The sequence below is a fragment of the Oncorhynchus kisutch genome, unplaced genomic scaffold, assembly GCF_002021735.2.
Source record: "Oncorhynchus kisutch isolate 150728-3 unplaced genomic scaffold, Okis_V2 Okis07a-Okis12b_hom, whole genome shotgun sequence".
NCBI lineage: Eukaryota > Metazoa > Chordata > Actinopteri > Salmoniformes > Salmonidae > Oncorhynchus > Oncorhynchus kisutch.
Window position 1 is genome coordinate 5,918,688 of NW_022261984.1, and position 16,002 is coordinate 5,934,689.

At 37.9% G+C, this 16,002-nt stretch overlaps 1 protein-coding gene across 1 annotated transcript; it reads left to right on the forward strand.

Annotated features, from left to right (window-relative positions):
- The first annotated feature begins 620 nt into the window (after window positions 1-620).
- LOC116360068 (uncharacterized) lies at window positions 621-14,127 on the forward strand. The gene is made up of 7 exons (XM_031814576.1): window positions 621-753; window positions 3,076-3,478; window positions 3,622-3,680; window positions 4,883-4,973; window positions 12,950-13,005; window positions 13,231-13,314; window positions 14,026-14,127. Exons 1-7 carry the CDS (start codon window positions 718-720, stop codon window positions 14,125-14,127), a joined length of 831 nt encoding a protein of 276 aa, XP_031670436.1. The 5' UTR covers window positions 621-717.
- The last annotated feature ends 1,875 nt before the right edge of the window (window positions 14,128-16,002 follow it).

The window sequence follows — 16,002 nt, forward strand, 5'->3', positions numbered from 1 at the left end:
CCACAGCTTACAACTGGCTTATTCATCCCTCCTCTCCCTTGTAACTATTCCCCAGGTCATTGCTGTAAATGAGAATGTTTTGTCAGTCAATTTACCTGTTAAAATAAAAAGTCACCCATCGCTCCTTTATCTGAAGATCAGAAATAGCACAACACTTATGTAAACACAAATACTACCTAAACATGTATTGAATCATACACATCCAATATATGTTACTTTATTGAGTTTAAATCATATTTTTTCTATGTTAGCTTGAGTCACCTAAAATGACCTTGGGAAAACAACCCATTTAATCAGTAACTAATCAGTAACTCATTATGTAACTCTAGCAGTGAGCATGATTCCCCTGACTGACTAAAAGGAGGAGGGGGGGAGGGGTGTGAGCAAGTCAGTTTCTAGTCAGTCAAGGGATTTCTTGTAAATCATGCTCTCTGCTGCAGTTAGTAACAATACTTTCCTGATTAAAACAAGATAACCTTATTCATATCACTGACTCATTGTCACTCTCATCGTGACATATGGCATATATTATAGGAATACTGTTTGTGTTCTACTTTTAGCTCTGGTTGTCCTGAAAAGATACAGATCATTGAAAATACAGTTTTTGCTGGGAACTCTTGACTGATAGGGTTAATCATGTTCTGATGACGTTGCTCTTGGTCAGAGATTACGCCCACATCTCTATAAAACATCGGCTGCATCTCCACTTGTAGACATATGACTGTAGGTCCCCAACTCAGCAGGCAGGCAAAGGTAAGGACAACAACTGTACTATTTCAACACCAAACACATTGTTGTGTGTGCAAATACAAATGGCTATTTTTGGTATTTCCAAATTGACATTAAAAAAAGTTTACTTTATACAACTACTTCTGTAATAAGTTGTATGAGTAATATGCGTAATGAGATGTTTTTATGTTCATTGTAACAAGAATAACTGATGTAAATGTGTAATTTCTAGATTATTAAAATAATATAGGCAACACATGCAATATGATGTAGGCATTTTGTCCATTCATCAAATGGACAAATGGGATCGGTGTCCCATCCACGGGACGGTTGAGCTAACGTAGGCTAATGTGATTAGCATGAGGTTGTAAGTAACAAGAACATTTCCCAGAACATAGACACATCTGATATTGGCAGAAAGCTTAAATGTGTGTTAATCTAACTGCACTGTCCAATTTACAGTAGCTATTACAGTGAAATAATACCATTGTTTGAGGAGAGTACACAGTTTTGGACTTGAAAAGATATTAATAAACCAATTAGTCAGAATAAAATGATCTTGTTTTAAGTCCTTTTCCAAAGTTTTTCAAGATGGGGCAGCAAATATAGTCACTCTTAACAAACTCAATTCTTGTGTTGGAAACATATAAAATACAGTTCTGTGATCTCAGACGGTAACATCCATGGGATAATCTCAAATTGCATACTCCTTGCATATTTTCTCCTCACCGCCTTCTCAAAACCCTTTGGAAAAGGTAAGAGGGGCGGGACCTCTAATCCAATGGGGTTTGAAAAGGAGGCAAGGAGAGAGGGGAAAGGATGAAAGGATTTTGCAATTGAGAATCTCCCCATGACTCTGTAGGGTGAGTAAAGTGCTTAAATATGTTGTCAGCTGCCCTAAGATGGTCTTATAGACAAACATGTACCAGTGAGTCTATTGTATTACAGTTAAGGATGGCCTTCCTGCTAACTGATATTAGGTAGAGTGGTAAAATATCTTGTGTTTGTTACAAATCTTAAAGCAGCATGGTAATGTGTGTCTAGTGTGTGCAGGTAAGAACAACTAATGCTATTCTCAAGAACAAGAACTGGGCTTGTTTTGCAAAATGACCATCTGAGACAGTGTAGGAGATTGCTTTCTTGTTCTTGAGAATATCATTTTTTTCTGCATTTAAAGGGGCAGTTAGCGGTTGCTACATCAATTTTTGGACATCAAAATTATTGATATGTACCCATTGATTCTTGAAGAATATAATGTATAAATGCCTCGAGCTTAGTTCAACTGTCATACCCCTTCAAAACCCCAAATCCAAGCTTATTTTAGTAAAATGTTTGTAAACAAAGTAAACATAAACAAACACTATTGCCTCCAAACATAGTTAAAACTGTTGGTATCATAGATGGTCTGTCCTTGCATCCATAGCTCTGTCGATGAATTTGAGAGTAATTACAATTCTCAATCCCACAGCTTTATACCAAAACAGGGACGGGGATTTGTTATTGTTTCAACTTCTGATTACCACCATTAAACCAATTTGAGATTAAAGAGGTAATGTTGGGCTACATAAACCTCTTCCTGCAGTTTGAGAAATACCCAAGAATGGAATGCTGAAGTACTCCAGTATTTCCAGAAAGCTTGTCAGAAGTCATGTCGTCAACCTGTACACATTGTGATCTAACACTAAGATCAGCATCAGAAGTGCATCATCTGTATTATATTTTAATGAATTTAAATCCCAGATTGGAGGGCTGTTGACCACAGATTGAACATGTTTTTAAACCTGCTCTTTTAAAATTCTCTTATACACTTGGCACTATTTTAACTTACATTCATTGCGGTTGTGTTGTGTCTCGTGTGTAACTATGTATGCTGGTTTCTTGACCAGGGCTCACTTGAAAAAGAGATGTAAATCTGAATGTGACTTCTCTGGTTAAATAAATGTAAAAAAATACAAATAAAATGTAATTGCATATTAGCATAAAGATGTCAGCCTCCATGCATTTACCACAAATGCCTAGTTAGCTAAATGTTCCATATCTACCTTGTTCTCCGTTACTCTGTTTTGTATCTGCATTAGCAACGTATGACAGTATATTTTGTAATGTAAGTAAAATGTTGCTAAATATTCAGGGGCAATGCTTTGTTGGTGATCTAGAGAATAATACCACTGACAGCCTGTGTAAGGAGACCAACATTTGACTAATTTTAGATCTGTTCTTAGTGTTGGTTGATCATCCACTCGTTTTCTTTTTTTGAGAGAGAGTAAACCATGGGACCAACAATGTTTTTTTCTTTTTTTTACCTTACTTTGAGAAACTGTAAAAACATTATGTTTCCCCTGTCAGACTTTAGAAGACTGCTGCAGCCCGTCCATCTTTAGGTGGTGGGATTCCCCTCCTGGTGGGGTTCTAGTGATGGAAAAGAATGATGATGAGGAGTCACCTGGTGCAACAGGTGGTGAAGGGGATGGAAGAGACACCACACCTGTTCACAACACTGGTACTCCTGATGGTATGGCAGCACTAGGAGTCATGCTACAGGGCTTCATGTTAAATCAACAGCAGTCAATGCAACAGCAACAGCAGTCAATGCAACAGGCAATGCAATCCATGCAGCAACAGATGCAGCAGCAGATCAGCCAGCTACAGGAGGAGGTGCAGAAAGGAAAGACAAAGCAACAGTGTGTTGTGACCCCTCTACCAGCAGCAAACCCAGACACTCTGACAAGACCAGCTCCTCAGTCTCGAGGTAAGTTGTTCATCAAAAAGATGCAGCTCTTTGAGTATAAATATACAATACACAACAATTCAACAGTTCATAAGCAGTCTGCAAACTAACCACTTTCTGCATGTATGCTGATCTACAGTACTATATCTCACCCTCCATTCTAGACCCAGCAGAGGAGGTATTAGGTGAACACGTTGACAAGAAGGAGGAGGCAGCAGAGATGGTAAGACACAATTACATAAGACGAAAAGGTCCTAAGAAAGTATCACATTATGTCATCTAAAGTTAAAACTGATATTTAAAACCCCTTATGAATTGCCATCCAGGGGCCTCTACATGTTTGTGAAATTCATAGTAATTGAGAGATCACAGGGTTATACTTTGAATTTTTTTATTTAACCAGGCAAGTCAGAACAAATTGTTATTTTCAATGACGGCCTAGGAACAGTGGGTTAACTGCCTGTTCAGGGGCAGAACAGTCTTAACAGTCAGTAATAAACCATGTATAAACAGACAGAACAGGGTAATACTGTGTATTAGACATCAGTAATAAACCATGTATAAACAGACAGAACAGGGTAATACTGTGTATTAGACATCAGTAATAAACCATGCAAAAACAGAGAGAACAGGGTAATACTGTGTATTAACAGTCAGTAATAAACCATGTATAAACAGACAGAACAGGGTAATACTGTGTATTAACAGTCAGTAATAAACCATGTATAAACAGACAGAACAGGGTAATACTGTGTATTAGACATCAGTAATAAACCATGTATAAACAGAGAGTACAGGGTAATACTGTGTATTAACAGTCAGTAATAAACCATGTATAAACAGAAAGAACAGGGTAATACTCTGTATTAACAGTCAGTAATAAACTATGTATAGAGCATTTAGAAACAGTTTGCTCACCATTACCGCAACATTTGCAAATTATTTATAGAAAATGTTTGATATATTTCCTTTAAAATACATGAGCTGGCGCACACCCAGATAAAAATATTTGATGTAGTGATGACTAACGCCCAATAAACTCTCAGGTATAAATATAAAGAGAGTCCCTGGGAGTTTCTATATAGAGTGTGCTGCTCTCTTTTTTTATATAACCTATATGATATGTTTCCTTTAACATTCTGTGATTATTATTTTACCATTGATATGTTCTGAGCCATTTTGACACCTTAAAGGGGCATCAAGTACAGCTGGTCTACCAATGGCAGGTCTACCAATGCATCACTTTGCAAAACATTTATAAAGAATGGACAGCAATTGCTTTAGATGAGGGGTTGCAAAAACACTTTACTAGTGATTAGTAAATGGTTAATAAATGGAAATGAGTTTAAAAAGTGGTGGAATGTCCCTTTTTATTTTCAAGTTCAGTTTAACCAATGTTATTTATTGATTTAACTGTTTTGTTAGAAATTGGAAGATGTCCAACAGCCTTTGTCCGATGAGGAGTCAAAACCAGAGACAGATGGCTCTTCAGAAGGAAACAGAGAAACAACCAAAGGTATTGTCTCCTGTTTTAAAGTTCTTTATACCACCTCCTTTCATTGCCCTTACACTTCATGTCTGTTAAATGACTCAAATGTACATTTTGTCAATGTAATAACTCAAACTATTGAAGTTGGCATAGTAATGGAACGTTATGTAGTAGTAGTAGGAGTCTCATTATAGTAAATGTTGAATCAGTAGTAGTAGTATCAAATTATGTAGTAGTAGTATATACAGTAATTATATAGTAGTATATAATTATATAGTAGTAGTAGTATCAAATTATGTAGTAGCAGTAGTATTTAATTATATAGTAGTAGGAGTAGAAGTATCTAATTATATAGTAATAGTGGTATATACTTATATAGTATTAGTAGTAGAAGTATCTAATTATGTAGTATATACGTATGTGGTAGTAGTATATAATTATATACTAGTAGAAGTATCTAATTATAAAGTAGTAGCAAGATCTAATTATATAGTAGTATATACTTATATAATATTAGTAGTAGAATTATCAAATTATATAGTAGTAGTTGTAACGGCTTTCTTCTGTGGACGAAGGAGATGACCAAAGCGCAGCGTGGTTAGTGTTCATCATGTTTAGTAAAGACGATAAACGTGAACACTACAAAATACAAAACAACAAATGTGAAAAAAACGAAACGGTTGTCTGGTGCAGACGCACGAAGACAGAAGACAACCACCCACAAAACCCAACACAAAACAGGCTACCTAAATATGGTTCCCAATCAGAGACAATGTCTAACACCTGCCTCTGATTGAGAACCATATCAGGCCAAACATCGAAACGGGAAAACTAGACACAACATAGAATGCCCACTCAGCTCACGTCATGACAAACACAAAACTATGGTCAGAACGTGACAGGAGTATTATACAATTATGTAGTAGTATATACTTTTATAGTAGTAGTAGTAGTAGTAGTAGTAGTAGTATATAATGATGTAGTAGTATATAATTATATACTAGTAGTAGAAGTATCTAATTATATAGTAGTAATAGTTATAGTAGCAGTAGTATCTAATTATATAGTAGTAGTAGAATCTAGTTATGTAGTAGTAGCTCATTATTGATTAGTTGTAGTATCTAATTATATAGTAGCAGTGGTAGCAGTAGTAGCAGCAGTAGTAGCAACAGTAATAGTAGCAGCAGTAGTATCAGCAGCAGTAGCATTAGAAGTAATTGTAGCAGTACTGGAAGTTTTAGTAGCAGCAGTAGTATTAAAAGTAGTAGCAGTAGTATTATCTAATTATATAGTAGCAGTATCTAATTGTAGTAGTATCAAATTATATAGTTGTAGTAGTAGTGGTATCTAATTATATAGTAGTTGTAGTAATGGTAGTATCAAATTATATAGTAGATGTATTATTATTATTAGTAGTAGTAGTAGTATCTATTTATATAGTAGTAGTATCTAATTATGTAGTAGTATCTAATTATATAGGAGTAGTAGTAGTAGTAATGGTAGTAGTATCAAATTATATAGTAGATGTATTATTATTATTAGTAGTAGTAGTAGTAGTAGTAGTATATATTTATATAGTAGTAGTAGTAGTAGTATCTAATTATGTAGTAGTAGTAGTAGGAGTAGTATCTATTTATCTGTTCTGAGGGCAAGGGGGGATACAATTTCAAATTTAGGAAGCTGTCCTTAATGTTTTCTACACTCAGTGTATATGTATACCCAGGTACACACACCCGGCCTGTGTTAGGGCAGAGTCCTCACCGTGCAGTGTGGGATAGTCTCCTGGTTGCTATACTGGATGGCTTCCAGCACGGGGAGCCCACTATGCCTCACAAACTCCTCTGCAAGCTGAGAAGCACTGCTTCATCAACGTCATCGTCTAGCTGCCTGTGCTAGTTTGTTTCAGCCAGATACGACATTTACAGCCCCTTCCTCCATACATTAGACAGCAGATAAACGCAAGATTTTAATTCAATCTAAATGTCACATCCTTTCCCAGACCCGAGTGAAACTGCTGATGTCTATAGTGTATGGCTCATATGGCCGAGCTCCAGAGTGTGAAGGGAGTGATGTAATACCGCTGCTGAAAATAATTATATATTAGTAGTAGCATCTAATTATATAGTAGTAGTAGAATCTAATTATATAGTAGTAGTATCGTAGTAGCATTAGTAATAGTATAATAGTAATAGTAGCAGAAGTAGTTGCAGTAGAAGTTGCAGTAGTAGCAGCAGTAGTATCTAATTATATAGTAGTAGTATCGTAGTAGCAGTAATAGTAGTAGAAGTTGCAGTAGTAGCAGTAGAGGCAGAAATAGTAGTAGCAGCAGTAGTAGCATTATAAGTAATAGTAGCAGCAGTAGAAGATGCAGTAGTAGTAAAAATAGTAGAAGTAGAAGTATCATATTTATATAGTAGCAGCATCTAATTATACAGTAGTGGTAGTAATTGTAGTATCTAATTGTATAGTAGTAGTATCTAATGATATATTATTTGTATTAGTAGTATATAATAGTAGTATCTAATTGTATAGTAGTAGTATCTAATGATATATTATTTGTATTAGTAGTATATAATAGTAGTATCTAAATCTCTAGTAGTAGTTTGTAATTACATATTAGTAGTAGAAGTAGTATCACTAGTAGTAGTATTTAATTATACAGTAGTATTAATGGTTGTAGTAGTGGTATCTACTTATATAGTTTTAGTTGTACTGGTAGTAGTATATAATGTTATAGTCTTAGTTCTAGTAGTATTAGTATCTAATTGTATAGTAGTAGAAGTAGCAGTATTTAATTATATTGTAGTTGTAACGGTTTTCTTCCTGGGAAGGAGAGGACACCATACATTTCATTGCAAAACAAATTATATTTTTATATATATATATATATATATATATATATATATATATATATACAGTGCCTTGCGAAAGTATTCGGCCCCCTTGAACTTTGCGACCTTTTGCCACATTTCAGGCTTCAAACATAAAGATATAAAACTGTATTTTTTTGTGAAGAATCAACAACAAGTGGGCCACAATCATGAAGTGGAACGACATTTATTGGATATTTCAAACTTTTTTAACAAATCAAAAACTGAAAAATTGGGCGTGCTAAATTATTCAGCCCCCTTAAGTTAATACTTTGTAGCGCCACCTTTTGCTATTACAGCTGTAAGTCGCTTGGGGTATGTCTCTATCAGTTTTGCACATCGAGAGACTGAATTTTTTCATCATTCCTCCTTGCAAAACAGCTCGAGCTCTGTGAGGTTGGATGGAGAGCATTTGTGAACAGCAGTTTTCAGTTCTTTCCACAGATTCTCGATTGGATTCAGGTCTGGACTTTGACTTGGCCATTCTAACACCTGGATATGTTTATTTTTGAACCATTCCATTGTAGATTTTGCTTTATGTTTTGGATCATTGTCTTGTTGGAAGACATATCTCCGTCCCAGTCTCAGGTCTTTTGCAGACTCCATCAGGTTTTCTTCCAGAATGGTCCTGTATTTGGCTCCATCCATCTTCCCATCAATTTTAACCATCTTCCCTGTCCCTGCTGAAGAAAAGCAGGCCCAAACCATGATGCTGCCACCACCATGTTTGACAGTGGGGATGGGGTGTTCAGGGTGATGAGCTGTGTTGCTTTTACGACAAACATAACGTTTTGCATTGTTGCCAAAAAGTTCAATTTTGGTTTCATCTGACCAGAGCTCCTTCTTCCACATGTTTGGTGTGTCTCCCAGGTGGCTTGTGGCAAACTTTAAACACTTTTTATGGATATCTTTAAGAAATGGCTTTCTTCTTGCCACTCTTCCATAAAAGGCCAGATTTGTGCAATATACGACTGATCGTTGTCCTATGGACAGAGTCTCCCACCTCAGCTGTAGATCTCTGCAGTTCATCCAGAGTGATCATGGGCCTCTTGGCTGCATCTCTGATCAGTCTTCTCCTTGTATGAGCTGAAAGTTTAGAGGGACGGCCAGGTCTTGGTAGATTTGCAGTGGTCTGATACTCCTTCCATTTCAATATTATCGCTTGCACAGTGCTCCTTGGGATGTTTAAAGCTTGGGAAATCTTTTTGTATCCAAATCCGGCTTTAAACTTCTTCACAACAGTATCTCGGACCTGCCTGGTGTGTTCCTTGTTATTCATGATGCTCTCTGCGCTTTTAACGGACCTCTGAGACTATCACAGTGCAGGTGCATTTATACGGAGACTTGATTACACACAGGTGGATTGTATTTATCATCAGTAGTCATTTAGGTCAACATTGGATCATTCAGAGATCCTCACTGAACTTCTGGAGAGAGTTTGCTGCACTGAAAGTAAAGGGGCTGAATAATTTTGCACGCCCAATTTTTCAGTTTTTGATTTGTTAAAAAAGTTTGAAATATCCAATAAATGTCGTTCCACTTCATGATTGTGTCCCACTTGTTGATTCTTCACAAATAAATACAGTTTTATATCTTTATGTTTGAAGCCTGAAATGTGGCAAAAGGTCGCAAAGTTCAAGGGGGCCGAATACTTTCGCAAGGCACTGTATATATAATATGTAGATTTTTACATTTCATAAAACGGCATTAGCACTTACCCGTCCAGAAGTACGTACTGTCCTTGCAGAAACAGCTCCTCAGTTCGTTTGAATCATAACACTCCAAGATTCCTCAAACAAAAAATCTCACTTTCACTTCTACTTTGACTTCGCTTTACATGATTCATTCACCGTGATATCTTCAATGAAATCGTTGAAACTACAACTTTCCGAAATACAGCTGCACGTAAAAAGCCTTACAGCAACCCCTCTGATCGTCAAGGCGAAAATGGAGTTCCCTGCGCATGCGATTACAAACAAGGAATTGTGGTCCAACCCCAAACCATTACATAATGGCTTTTACCTCAGCTCATTGGCTATCTACCCAGCTAGAGTTCAAGAAGATCAGTGGTCATTGGGCAGAAATATAGTCAATCAATGAAGCTTCGCTAAAATTATTGGTGCGTAAGGCAGGCATTTATCATTGTCTTCAAATCAGCTCACTTCGGTCAATTCTCCCCGCAAAAAAAAACAATGTTGTTGGACTGTTGCAAACATCCAGAGGAATGCACTGAAACCCACCATGCCGAATGCTCCGTAAAAAATTGATAGAGATGGAATTCACGTCACAAACGGTTTTCAAAATATTTCGATTTAGGCTATAAAAATGGATTTTATCAAAGAAAACGGCACTTCATTTGACCAATGGGACACTCGGGAAGAGAAATAAGAGCAAGATATCAGAATGTAAGTCGTATTTTACCTTCAGATGTGAGTGTAAAAACTGTCATGGCTTAAAATGTTTGTTCTTGATTGCTCTTAAACAAAAGCATGGGATTTGTTCTCTGTAATAGCTATTTTAAATTGGAAAACGTAGTTTGATTACCAAGATTCTTATCTTTTCAAGGGTGTAAGACACTTGCATTTTCCCTCCAGCTCTGCCTTTGGGCGGCGATATTCCCCTGGCTGTGCCCAGGGTTCTTTCCCGTCTAGGATCTCCTCCCACGTCCAGGAGTCTTGATTCTTCTGCTGCTGTTGCCCGTTACCACACTTCTTGGTCCTTGGGTGATTCTTTAAAGGTTTTCTTCCTGGGAACGAGAGGAGGACCAAAATGCAGCGTGGTTATTTATAAACATCTTTAATGAAAGATGAAAACGTGAACACTCTACAAAATAAGAAAACATGGAAAAACCGAAACAGTCCTTACTGGTGCAAAACACAGAGACAGGAAACAACCGAAACAGTCCTAACTGGTGCAAAACACAGAGACAGGAACAACCGAAACAGTCCTTACTGGTGCAAAACACAGAGACAGGAAACAACCGAAACAGTCCTAACTGGTGCAAACCACAGAGACAGGAACAACCGAAACAGTCCTTACTGGTGCAAAACACAGAGACAGGAAACAACCGAAACAGTCCTAACTGGTGCAAAACACAGAGACAGGAAACAACCGAAACAGTCCTAACTGGTGCAAACCACAGAGACAGGAACAACCGAAACAGTCCTAACTGGTGCAAACCACAGAGACAGGAACAACCGAAACAGTCCTAACTGGTGCAAACCACAGAGACAGGAACAACCGAAACAGTCCTAACTGGTGCAAACCACAGAGACAGGAACAACCGAAACAGTCCTAACTGGTGCAAACCACAGAGACAGGAAAAACCGAAACAGTCCTTACTGGTGCAAACCACAGAGACAGGAACAACCGAAACAGTCCTAACTGGTGCAAACCACAGAGACAGGAACAACCGAAACAGTCCTAACTGGTGCAAACCACAGAGACAGGAACAACCGAAACAGTCCTAACTGGTGCAAACCACAGAGACAGGAACAACCGAAACAGTCCTAACTGGTGCAAACCACAGAGACAGGAACAACCGAAACAGTCCTAACTGGTGCAAACCACAGAGACAGGAAAAACCGAAACAGTCCTTACTGGTGCAAACCACAGAGACAGGAACAACCGAAACAGTCCTAACTGGTGCAAACCACAGAGACAGGAACAACCGAAACAGTCCTAACTGGTGCAAAACACAGAGACAGGAACAACCACCCACAAGATACCTAAAGAATATGGCTGCCTAAATAGGGTTCCCAATCAGAGACAACAATAAACATCTGCCTCTGATTGAGAACCACTCCAGGCAACCATAGACTTACCTAGAACACTCAACTGAACACAACCCCATAGACTACAAAACCCCTAGACAAAACAAGACACATAAATCACCCATGTCACACCCTGGCCTATCCAACATAATAAAGAAAACACAGAATACTAAGGCCAGGGCGTGACAGTAGTAATAGTAGTAGTAATCGTATCTAATTATATAGTAGTAGTAGCAGTAGTAGTAGTAGTAGTATATCATTAAATAGTGGTAGTAGTAGTATTAGTATGTATTAGTAGTTGTAGTACTATTATAATAATTATTATGTAGTTGTAGTAGTAGTAGTAGTAGTGGTAGTAGTAGTATATAATTATGTATATAGTTGGTAGTAATAGTGGTATCTAATTAACCCTCTCACACGTACCATCACACGGGTGTGATCGTTCTACAGTGGTCCCTGAAGCATATGATCACACCCCGTGTGATTAGGACACTTATTTAGAACTCTTATTTAGAACGGCCAGTTTCGAATGACGCAACAATCAGCGTTTGAGCTGGCCACACTTTTTCAGAAACTATTTACACAAACACAGTCCTTACAAAGTTATGTCCAGAATGTGAGCAGTTAATTTTTGGATGCAATGTTCAGATATTCACAGAAGTAACTATAGCATAACACAATCATCCTAACCGGAAAAATGTAGGCTACATTTGGCCTAAAGCTAACTGAGGAAAGATTGAGCAACACAAGCGGTCATATTTTCTAACTCTCGGCTTACAAACTACAATATGAATTAGCTAATAGCAATTACTATGTACAGTTGAAGTCGGAAGTTTACATACACCTTAGCCAAATAAATTTAAACTCAGTTTTTCACAATTCCTGACATTTAATCATAGTAAAAATGCCCTGTCTTAGGTCAGTTAGGATCTCCACTTATTTTAAGAATGTGAAATGTCAGAATAATAGTAGAAAGAATGATTTATTTCAGCTTTTATTTCTTTCATCACATTCCCAGGGGGTCAGAAGTTTACATACACTCAAATAGTATTTGTTAGCATTGCCTTTAAATTGTTTAACTTGGGTAAAACGTTTTAGGCAGCCTTCCACAAGCTTCCCACAATAAGTTGGGTGAATTTTGGCCCATTCCTCCTGACAGAGCTGGTGTAACTGAGTCAGGTTTGTAGGCCTCCTTGCTCGCACACGCTTTTTCAGTTCTGCCCACAAATTTTCTATGGGATTGAGGTCAGGGCTTTGTAAGCCAGAGTCATAAACACGGTTTCACTGATCTCACTGCATCTCCCTTCCGCATCTGAGATACTGCCATCACTAAAGTATTATATCTCAACCTCTATTCCAGGTGCAGCAGGGGAGGTATTGGGGAATCACAATGACAAGAAGGAGGAGGCAGAGAGTGTAAGACACACTTTTACATCCTCAGTGATCATGCTGATCATGTTCCTGTAATGTGACATGTTTCATTTCAAGGTCAAAGCTAAATGTTATATAACGTTGCGTTCCAGCTTGTTTCTGTGTAATATACATTTTGAAAATAAGCTATGTAAAGTGAATAACAATAAAACAGTCAATTTACTCAATCTAGTGAAATCACTAATTCGTGGATGTATTCTTGACCCAAAGCCCCATCCAGAGATTCCATCTCCTTCCAAACCACTGAAGGGCTGGGAAGAGAAGATTCACCAGGGAGAACAAGGAAAACTAAAAGTGGGTGTTGACTGGGGTTGTGCTGTGTAGGCTACTATGAACATATTTACTTCCATAAAATCCAAGAGTGCAGCCAACCACTGTTGTTGTGCGATCACATTGTGTGATCTTGCTCTAATTAAGTCTAGTGGGTGAGATCTTGAACTTTCTAGGGGTTCACTTTGAAAAAGTTGAATAGTTTATCATGGACAGTTTGATGTTATGGCTGCTGCTTTAACAGGGATATACTGGATCTTCAAATATGATTTAATACCTGTGTTAACAAAAGGCTAAGCTTGTGTTTGAATATATTTAATTTGTTTCATTTGCGATTTTCATGAATAGGAAAAGTTTCTAGGGGTATTTATGTCCGCTGCGTTATGCTAATTCGTTTGAGGCTATGATTACGCTCCCGGATACGGGATTGCTCGTCGCAAAAGGTTAAAATGGGAAGATACGGGACATATTTATTTAAAAAGTGTAAAGTAACTTTCCTTTTTCCAAACTATTGCCTATCCTGATGCAACATTGGCTATGTCTGTATGTTAGGCACCACAACAAGGCAACCACATCCTAATGTGAATTAAACCAAAGCTAGGCATGCCAGACTAGGCATTAACATGCCATTATTTGAAATGGAAGCTATTGTGCTTTATCCTCAACAGACCAGAATTGTAGATTCAATGTCATAATATATTAAACATGTTAACCTGTGAATTCAACTTTTTATAGAATATTGAGCCAGTGCCAAAAGCCAGAGATGAGTTGAAGCCAAAGAAGGAGGGTTCCTCAGAAGAAACAACACAAGGTACCACGACACTTCACTTTCAATAGCATTATTAATAAGCATTTATAAACTATTTAAAAGGTTTGACATGTGTGCACTGTTCCAGCATTTATACACATTTGTAATCATTATAAGTATTTGTAAGAATTGTACATTTGTCTTTTCATTTCTGAATTCACATTTAAATGTTAGCTTCCATTTTTGTGAGTCATTGAGTCACAGAGATGGTCTGCCTCTGCCTTCTTTAACCTTATCCAAAGTACAGTGTAAAACACCTGTTGGTGTGCTTTTCTGCTATACTTTGAAGAGGAAATTGTATTTGTAATCATGGTTATCTTTTCATTTCTATTTACAGGACCTTGTCTCAGGGAGCTGTTGTCAAAGGCTGGACTAGAAGATCATTATGAAAACAAGCTGACGTTAAGTACTGTCCTTGAGATAAATGCTGATACTACATCAGATGAACCTCTTACCACTATGCAGTCACTTCCAAGGGCCTTCCTGAAGAAAGTAATGATGGCAAATGTGAATGCTAGGAGTGTGAAATGTCTGACCACTGACCAGGAAGTTTCCTATTGTGGAGTAGACAACCTGGACACTGACTCTGATAGCAGCGATGTCATTAATCCACTGGACCTGATAACTGCCCTGTTTCTGTGTTCAGATGGTTTCCTGCAGCAGGAGATGGTCCAGAAAATGTCCATGTGTCAGTTTGCTGTTCCTCTGCTGCTGCCCAACTGTGACACAAAACAAAGCACTTTGATGCTGTGGGCCTTGAGGGACATAGTGAGGAAATTTAGACCCTCTTCCCAAATGGCCACAAATGCTTTTGTGGAGGAGAGAATAGTTCTCTCTGATATTCCTATGGTGTCTTTTGTTAGGTTAGGACAAAGCAGCTTGTCCAAGTCTCAGATTTTGAACAAGTTGCTTAGTAACCCTCAACAGTACCATGATACATTTGTTCATCATGATATGGAATGTGGCGATATCCCTCGGCAAATCTCAGATGGTCTGGTTGAAATCAGCTGGTACTTTCCATGTGGGAACAGAAACATAGACATGTTCACTAAGCCTGTGGCTGTTGCCAATCTCAGAGGAGACATCAGGTCCTTTGAAAAACAGTTCTCCTTTCTGTGTCAAACATCAGCTGCAGTTTACATTTTCATTGATGATTTTGAGGCAGATTTCAAGGTTTTGGAAGCAGAAATCACAAAAGCAGAGTTATTTCTGGTTGTCAACTCTCAGAATAAAACATTCAGGGTGGACACATTGAAGAAAATGATCACAAACTACAGTATCAACCCAACAAATGTGATTGTGAAGAAGAAGCAGAATGATGCAGAATTTGTCAAAACCCTGCAGTCCTCTGTGGGTGACATCATTGAAAAAAGTATAAACAGATTGACAATTGAAAACATGGCTGACGTGGCTCATCAGATGGGGATTCTGGTTGATGAAGACGGTGAGTGTCAGAGTGCCAGAAAGAAGGCAGAAGAAATCACCAGTAACTTCAAAGACACAATGAAATTCAAACATGAACAGCTACCCTTACAAGGAACAATCTGGAAAGAGCTTTCCCAGTTGGAAAAAGAGATGTGTAGACTGAGAAAAGCAGGAGATAAAGACATTGAACACTACAAGAGCTCTCTGAAGAGGAAGGAGAAAGAGCTGAGAGAGAAGCAATATACATTTGACATGTCAGATTCAATGGCAAGCTTCATTTTAGGATTGTCAAGTTCAGGAGCTGAGCGTTCCTATTTCCTCAAATGGATGCGGATAAATCTGGACAATCTGTCACGTCAGAACCTGTCTGGATTGCGGGAGCGGTACAAAGATCTTTGCCAACATTCTCCGGAGAAAAAAGACGACATTAAAGATTTGGATAAGCAATTATCTGACTGTTCCTTGGGACTTGAACACTT

Excerpts from the sequence above, each read along its gene's own strand:
- LOC116360068 (XM_031814576.1), top strand. The coding sequence starts at position 718 with ATGACTGTAGGTCCCCAACTCAGCAGGCAGGCAAAG. Across the intron at positions 4,974-12,949 it reads AAACAGAGAAACAACCAAAG|GTGCAGCAGGGGAGGTATTG; the intron begins GTATTGTCTCCT and ends CCTCTATTCCAG. Across the intron at positions 13,006-13,230 it reads AGAAGGAGGAGGCAGAGAGT|CCCCATCCAGAGATTCCATC; the intron begins GTAAGACACACT and ends CTTGACCCAAAG.